This window comes from Pyrus communis, chromosome 7, assembly GCF_041283825.1.
Source record: "Pyrus communis isolate YQ-2024b chromosome 7, ASM4128382v1, whole genome shotgun sequence".
Lineage (NCBI taxonomy): Eukaryota > Viridiplantae > Streptophyta > Magnoliopsida > Rosales > Rosaceae > Pyrus > Pyrus communis.
This window is the reverse complement of record NC_142571.1, coordinates 21,918,238-21,927,262: the sequence shown is the minus strand read 5'-3', so window position 1 is coordinate 21,927,262 and position 9,025 is coordinate 21,918,238. Positions and strand designations below refer to the sequence as shown.

Genomic DNA, 9,025 nt, shown 5'->3' with positions numbered 1-9,025 from the left:
GGAGGGAGGGGGTGCGGAGTGGTGGCAGGAGCACCGCAGATTCCGTGGTTCCAGGCTTGCACTCCAATCATCATCTCAATACACAAATCGTCGAGGCAAAGTAGTGGGGCTTTGCCTTTGAGCCTTTGCCTTTGCTTTGCTTGCTTCCCTTCAACACACTTTGTAAATTCCAATTCTCTCTCTCTCTCTCTCTCTCTCTCTCTCTCTCTCTCTCTAATAATAAAATAGCATGTACACATGCACATGTGTAGCTGCAGCCTGTATTTTGCAGTATCTTCAACAAGACGTGTTAGTAAGTGTGGTAGTGTAAACTCACACGCGACTAACAAACCTCTAGGCTCCACCACCACCCTTTTTCAACTTCGATCAATAAACACGGAGAAGACAATGTTATGTGGAATTCAAGAATTCCATTCAAGCGTTTTAGACTTGTATACTGTTATAACAGATTTGTGCAAGTTACTTAAATTCTAAATGTTTGCGTTATGTGTCATTAAATATTATAGTACAGATACAAGTTTCATTAGTAAATTACTTATTCTTACATTAATTAAGAAGACATTATAACTCTTATTCTCCTTCATTTCAAGTATTAGTCTTCCTAACTTATTACATACATACTATGCTATGTTACATGCATGTGATATGGTTTCTCTAAACACAAAATATGCATTAAAGAGTAAAAGAAAAAAAAAATACTCAATGAGTTATAACAAGCAAGTACGCCAATGAAGTTTGTTTTCTCTTTAAATTATCTTTTATCAAGTAAAGAAAAAAAAAATAAAACAATTAAATGTATTTATTTGGAATTGAGATTACTTACTTAATATTAATTAATTCGTTTAAAATTAACATCTAACTGAAAAGAAAAGCTAAAAACATACACTTGGTATAGTAGGTAAGTGATTTAAAAAGTCCTACTTCCTTAAATCTCAATCAACAAGTTGAGGGCACTTATTAATTAGTAATTTATTACAATCTTAGACTTCGCACCTAATTTTTGGGACTAGTACAAGTTGATTGTTGGAGTGAAGAGCTTAATTAGCTAGGTGTGGCACTTACTGGTAGTGTGTGTTGGCAAAATGGAAGGTGAAGAACACGCGCTTTGGAGGTGAGAGTAGGTTAGATTATGAGGGTGCCAGGTAACGTACGGAAATATTTTTGCTCATCACCTTAAGTAATGGTGATACTCACCACTTTATTTACCGTTATTAGATGAGTTTAAATTTCGAAATCTGTGTAGTGGATAGATACAAATTTCAAAATTTAAACTCATCAAGGTGATGAGCATTACCATGATGGTGAGCAAAAATGCAACCCAACCTCATTAACTTTGGTTTGTTTGTTTTTGTGTGTGCAATTGGTGAAGAAGTAATGAGTTGGCAAAGTGTGGGAAAGAGAGCATGAAACGGACTTTGCGTTTAACAACCTCTCTTCTCTTTTGGGGCTTTACACTCCTCATCTCTAAATTTGCCTCTCTTTTCCGTTATACCTGGATTTTGTTTTTGGCTTTCATTGCCTTAATCTCTATCTATCCCACATACATTTACTAAAACCTCTCTCTCTAAAATTACAACTCCTCCTCTTCTTTTTTTGCTGGTTTTTCAATTAATTTATTTTTAAACACAATTTCAATTTTATAAACGGAAGTGACTTTTACATACCATATTTCTCTTTATGCATATCTCTTTTTTTTTTTTTTTTTTTTTTTTTCTTTTTCCTAACTGTGAGATTAAGTAAATCAACAAGGAATCAAGGAACAAAACTAAATAGAAACATATAGGAGGAGAAAAGGGGTTTGCAGAAATTGTTTCCCTTTATAAATACCTTGAAACTCAACAAAAGATGGGGGAGACTAAATTCACAGTTACTGTTGTATAGGGGCATGGCCTTATAATTGCGACTCTCTCCAACATGTCAATATTCACTATATATATATATTGTAATAACAGTCTTCCTTTCCTTGCTTCCTCCCTACCAATTAAATCTCTCTTTTTTCCTCTCTCTTCTCTCTTTTTCTAAGCTATAATTCCAAGTCTCTTGAAGGTAGAGGAGGAGGAATTAGCCATGGAAGCAGCAGGTGGTGATCATCATCATCAAGAGGATGTCATGATCTTGGGGTGCAAGGAACAACACAGCAACAACATTAATATTATGAAGGGTAAGCGCACAAAACGCTTGAGGCCCCAATCCCCAATCCCTTTTGCCATCCCAACAAACTCATCGTCCCCCGAGGGTGGGGCCGGCCGTGGAGGGGGTGATGGCGGCGAAAACAACGACGATTGCATCAATAGTACCAACTTGTCCCCCACCACATCAGCTGAATTATTCCAAGACAGCACATCAGAAGAGGAGGACATGGCAAATTGCCTAATTCTTTTGGCGCAAGGCCAATCCCGGGCGGCTTCTTCCTCCCCCAATCACCACCACCAACCCCCCAACGATCATATTACTACAACTAGTCGAAAATTCTTGGAATCAACAACTGTCACCGCAGGCAAGGCGGCAGGGGCGGCAGGGTATTACGTGTATGAATGTAAGACTTGTAACAGAACGTTCCCTTCTTTCCAAGCATTAGGGGGTCACAGGGCCAGTCACAAGAAGCTGAAGGTGAATATCGGAGACGATCCCAAAAACAAGCATTTTGGAATTGGGCTGTTGCCCCCGTCGGATGAAGATCAAGACACGCAATCGTTAAAGAACAACATTTTCCACAGAAACAACATCAACACATCTTCATCTCCACTTTCTCTCCATTTGAGCAATAGGGGTTTGGTTTTGAGCTCCAACAAGTCCTCTCCTAAAATCCACGAGTGCTCGATTTGCGGAGCGGAATTCATGTCCGGGCAGGCCTTGGGAGGCCACATGAGGCGCCACAGGGCGCCGATTGGACCCACCAACACAACCTTGTCGTTGACGCCTCCGCCAGTCTCAGCCGCCTTTGAATCCCATCAGCAACAACATAAACATCAACAGCAGCAGCCACAGCTGCCCATGAGGAAGCAGAAAAACATGTTGAATTTGGATTTGGATCTCAACCTTCCAGCACCTTCAGAGGATGATCACCACAAAGAAACCAAGTTTGTGTTTGCATCAAACCAGCAGCCGCAGCAACAACAACAAGAACAACAGCAGCAAGAAAGGTTAAGAACACAAATTTTGGTGGATTGTCATTACTAAAAAAATGGTCAAGGTTTTTTTTAGTGATTCTTCACTCCACGATTGATATGATCAATGGTCAACTTGATGTGAACTACCAACTTTTTTCTTTTAACTTCTTTTATTATACCACCATTCAAAATTGAAACACTATTCTTTTGATTCTTTGGATATATCATGGCCAATGTTATAAAAGTATATGAACTTTGATCTAATTATTTTGTTAAAGAAAATGTTAGATTTCTGTTTCTTGATTGAAAAGTGCATGATCATGGGAAACCTTTTTGGTTTGTTGGATTCTGCTTTTCAAAAATTCAATTGAAATTTGACACTTCAAGTACAAATATGAAATTTTTTTAACCAAATGAGTTATAATCCTCTTGTTTAATCGGATTATTTTGTTGGTGTTTATACACTGAAATTTGTCTCTACCAGTACAACCTTAAAAAGTCATCATGCTGTAAGTTTCATTGTTTCATCTACAAGAAAGCCTGCCCTGGCCCTCCTCCTTTTTCTCACTAATCTAAGTGATAATAATAGAATAAAAAGTATAGAAAAAGCCACTCATATTACTGCAATTTCCACATGAATATCCAAATCCATTGTACTTTTCTCTTTTTATTCTATAACAATATGTGCTACTAAAAAATTGTATCTAGATGCTATTTTTGTCACTTTCTTTTCTAGGTCCACCTCTTGTTAGTTACTACCCCACTGTTATGTATATACACCCGAGCGTTATCTGGAATATGATGCACTGCTTCATGACCCCACATGCAGCTCTGCGTCAGTCCGAGGCTTTTAAACTAGGGTATGCAAGAGAACATCCTCCAACACTGGAGGAGGAGAAGTTTCGAACTTAAAACACCCTTTAGTTTTTAAAAACAAGATTTTGCTGGTTTGTTCGACTTTGTTAAGGAGTTGCATTGTTTGACATTGATCTCAATATTGCAATTATCTAATATTATTTGTATGACATTTACTAATGAAATTATTTACCATATATCTCGCATAAGTGACAATATCCATTATTATGTATCGGTGAAAACCACTTGCATTAGATTGTAGATCCGTTCCTATTAAAAAAAAATGATATAAAATAACTTAATTTGAGATTTTTCTAATTTAGTAATTTAATTTTATAGTGTTAAGTGAAGTACTTAGCTTGGCACCACGTAGTGTCAAGAAGTCCGACAACCCATGTAGTATTAGTGGCTCATGTCTAATGCACATTGCGTGGTTGGAAGATTTTTCTTAAGCGTTTGGATATGCTAATCGCAAATGCTGGAAGATTTTTTTATGAAGCTTTTGGAATATGATGCTAATCTCTAATGCTGATAGGGTTTGGTAGATAATGGAGTACCTAGTTAGACATTGGAAGTATACTTAGGCTAGCTAACTAACAAATCAAACTTGTGGTAGTATGATGAGTGTGACCACGTGGAAGCACAAAGTTGCGATGATATCCATTGAAGACAGGATTAAGGAGAAGACAAAGAGCCTTGTACACAACTGTACCAAATCGGCAAATCCCCTCGTCCTTGTATCATGGCATTGTTAAGCATAATTAGCTGTTTCTAGGTAAAGAGTTGGTGTCCGTCTACTTCAATGAGAGAGAGAGAGAGAGAGAGAGAGAGAGAGAGAGAGAGAGAGAGTGTGTGTGTGTGTGTGTGTGTGTGTGTGTTTTGAGAAGTTGGGCTAATTGGGAGTTGAGTGAACTTTAGAGCTAAATAAGAGATTGAACTTGTGATATTAAAAAAAAAGTGTTTTTGTACGTTAAGATTAGACTTGGTTAAGTGTTTGATTTTCTTTTATTGTAACTAAACGATGTATATGTGAAATGTTGTAAGGATGTGTGAGGTTGAACAATTTTATGTGCTGGTACAGGTAAATTTAAGGTAACATGAATGCACATTTTCCTAATGGTTTAAGGTTGATCCAGCTTGATAATGGTTGATGGAAAGATCATACCTGAATTTTTTTTTTTTTTTTTTTTTTTTTGGAAAAAGGGTAAAACCATACCTAAGCCATGTGTGAATGGCGTTTTAAAGACCATTATGCATTATGTGAAAGTGGGTGCATGTTTAATTAGAAATTTTGTTTTCAACCCTTACGTTCTGTTCCGAATTTGAAATTCAGAAAAAAAAAAGAAAGAAAAAAGAAATGGGGATGAATCGTGTAATCAAACTACAAATGCGATTATTTTTTAAATAAAATTGTCAAATTTATTCCGATCTAAAACTTAAATAATTGTATGAATCTTGTGATCAAATTTATGATGTTCATTGTTAACTTGGGATCCGTTTTATATTTTAGTTGTCATTTTAATTAAACAGATATATTTAAAAAATGAGGAGTATAATATTATAAGTACGAAAAGATGTTTGTATTGGACTATATGTGTATATACTATGAAGACACATTCTATTTTATTTTGTCTTATATGTATCCATAATATATACCAAAAAATTAAGAAAAAACAATAAATTGCATATACACAAAAGTTCCCAAATATGTTTTGAAAATTATGAGATAACTTTGATACTTAAAATTCCGAATATTCTGAACTCTACAAATTGAAAAGAAAGTTTGATTCTGAAAATTATTTGATTGAAAATTAAAATCTTTTTTCCGATCTGATTCATCTGAAAATCATCCAAAGTGAAACGTAAGCAGGAGATATAGTATTTCTTCTCTTCTCTTCTCCTTATCTCTCTCTTAATTTTCTTTTCTTTTTTCTCACTGGTTTATAAGGTCAGTCAGTTTTTAAGTGATGAGTAGAATTGACTTAAGCAATGCCTTATTCCATGTTATGCTACGTGTTGGCTCAAATGGTGAGAGAGTAAAAATAAATTAAATTAGATGCATGAATGGTGTATTATGCCGGATTATTTCGAACGGGTAAATGAGCAACACATGCATGAATGACATTTTAGTTTACTGAACAAAACTCTGTTTGTCAACTAAAATAGGCTGAAAAAACAATTTGATTTTTTATTACAAAATAAAATCATGAGCATTAATGTAATTTTACACAATAATTCTTTTTTTTTTTTTTAAACCTAACCCACATGTTATCATAACATCTCTCTCTTTTCTACATATTTTTTTCTTTTAAGACTTTTTATATTTACACACACATAGTATGTGCGCTTCATATAGTTATAAACTAATTGAACTAAACGTGCATTCCATTTAAGTGGATCGAGAGTTTAATTGTAAGAACTTATCAAGCAAAGCCTTAAAATTGACATCGTTAATTCCATTTACTAATTACATTTTCTATAAAGATAAGATTCATTACAAAGGTAAATATGGAAGAACACATAAGTGTTAATCGGTTATTATGCTTTTGAAATGGATAATACTTGCATTCCCTTTCTAGAGGAATCTACTTGTTACCCACTTATGAATAATATATCTTTACCATACGAACATTGTAATCAGATTTGTTTAGTCTTTTTATCATCATCTAAAAATTATATCTAGCAAACTTATTCAATATGGAGATCGTTTAGCCATCCAATTGTGTCACACAAATTGACAATTTTGGAAACAAGTAGCATCTTTATGATGAACTGTCCATTTCTTTTATGCATATAAATGACTAAAATATCTCCAAATTAAATGATTTTTTGCATATATGAACTTAGATAGTGATAAAGACAATAAATGATTTTGATTATGATGTTTTGTATGGTGAAAACATGTTACTCGTAAGTGAGGGATTTGTCCCAAACATCTTGCATGAAACGGATTTACAACGTTGTTACTTGTAAGCGGGATTAACCAAAAACACCATTACTTCATGTTGAAATAAGTTCATGTATTTACATTCACAAAACTTTAATCTAAGAATAAAAAGCTCCAATTAGACTAAAATTTGGAAAACATTACTCCAATTATCGCTATTATATAAGAGGGGCCGATAGAATCAAATTCATGACAGTATCTCAAATGTAAAGGTAAGTACTGTTAATTAACCTCTTGATCCCAAGCATCCCGCACGACGAAACGGATTTGTCCTTACATAGAAATTGGCCACAACTTAAGTTGGAAACATGACTATGCTAAGGAATTAGTACATGCGGACATGAAAGTGTACCGAATTGGACATCAGCAAATGCGAAAAATGTTGAAGAAACATGCTATCAGACTATCAACATCTTGAATGAAAGTCTTGATCTATTCGTTCTTGGAGATTACGGATTAATGGTCTTTTATCTTTTGGTTTAATATAAGGGGTTTAAATTTAAACACTAAAAGCACATTCATTTGTTTTTTTATCCTTGATATCAAATTCAAAGATGAGCAACCATATATTTCTTGGTCACAAGACTACTTCTATCTTGAATGTATCATCATATTTGTTCACATTTTCCACCATTTTACCAACATATTTTAATTATTTTTTCATTATCATTAAGAGAAGGGGAAGGGTTCGAAACTTTTACAATAATTTAGGAGATGAGACAATTTCGAACCCAGAATACAAAAACTCAACACCCAATCATTATGATATTGTACCACATGCTACCAACATATATATTTTAGGGAAAAGTTGTTGCGCCATGGCGGGCATTATTCTTAGGCTTTATAGTCAAAATAGTCTCTGTAATTGACATAACTCCTCACTTAAGTTTTTGAGATTTAAAATCAATAGAACTAGTCCCTTAGTTGTCCACCATCAATCATTTTGGACCCTCCATAAAATATCTCTGCTAAATAAGAAGAAAATGACAAAAATACCCTCAAATTTTGTCAAATCATTTTGGCTCATTGTCTATTAAATTGAGGGTATCTTTGTCATTTTGGTTCTTATTTAACAAAAATTTTCATGAAAGGACCAAAATGATTGATGATGGACAGACTCAAGACCACTTCTAATGATTTGAAATCTTACACTATGTTTAGATGAGGAAATAAACTTGGAATTTGGATAAAAGTCAGAATTTATAAATTGACATGCTTCTCTTGTTTGAATTCATAAACATAAAAATTAAAAATTTCCACGTAGAAAAAAAACTTTGAATTTGGGACCTCCAATTCTCAAGTTTAAATTCTATATAAATAGGTGTCATTTCCCAATTTTTATGAGTGAGAGTTTAAATGTAATGAATTTTGTATTCAAATTGCATTGTTCTTTTAGGTTAACCAAACAAGAAAAATTTACAAATTCTAGAAAATAAAATTCCGTCATATCAATTTTTGTCATTTAAAATTTCTTAGTAATCTTAAATTTCCTTATCCAAACAGAGTGTTAAAGACCAATGTAACAAGTTTTATCAATCTCAACAACATTTTAAGCTAAAATGCTTTATTCTTATAATGTTTTCCTCCCTGACGTAGCATGTCCAATCACAATAAAAATAAAAAAATAAAAAAATAGAAAATAAAAAAAATAAAAAAATAAAAAATAAAATGACTCATCTACTTTTTCACATAAATTGAAAATGACATGATACTGTTCAAATGGCGTGACATGTGCCACATAATAAAGACTCAATTAATCAAATTTCAACTTGGATTGTAATTAGTTTTCTTAGTTTTCTTTAAAAATGAATAAAAAAACATAATTAGTTTTCTTAGTTTTTTTTTTTTTTTTTTTTTTTTTTTAAGTGGTGAAATGTCACTTAGTATTATGGTTTATTGGTATCTCTTTACCTGTAAGTGAGAGGTTTTAAGTTCAATTCTTGTCAAACGCGATTTTGAATCATATTATTACTAGCCTATTGTAAGACTAAACTCACACCCTCCTCCTTAGTGTAGATAATATTTTTTGTTCAAAAAAAAAAAAAACAAGTGTGGCGAATTGCCTTGGTGGTTAGGTTCTTCCTGGTCAATTCATTTCATCCCAAGTTCAAAA

The 9,025-nt window shown here is 33.5% G+C and overlaps 1 protein-coding gene across 1 annotated transcript; it reads left to right on the top strand.

The window, feature by feature from the left end:
- Positions 1-1,738: 1,738 nt before the first annotated feature.
- On the top strand, positions 1,739-3,374 carry LOC137735689 (uncharacterized). The gene has a single exon (XM_068475133.2). The coding sequence runs from the start codon at positions 2,068-2,070 to the stop codon at positions 3,178-3,180; it is 1,113 nt and encodes a 370-aa protein (XP_068331234.2). The 5' UTR covers positions 1,739-2,067; the 3' UTR covers positions 3,181-3,374.
- Positions 3,375-9,025: the final 5,651 nt, after the last annotated feature.

Bases quoted from the DNA above. Each gene is read 5' to 3' on its own strand.
- LOC137735689 (XM_068475133.2), top strand. From the start codon at position 2,068: ATGGAAGCAGCAGGTGGTGATCATCATCATCAAGAGGATGTCATGATC.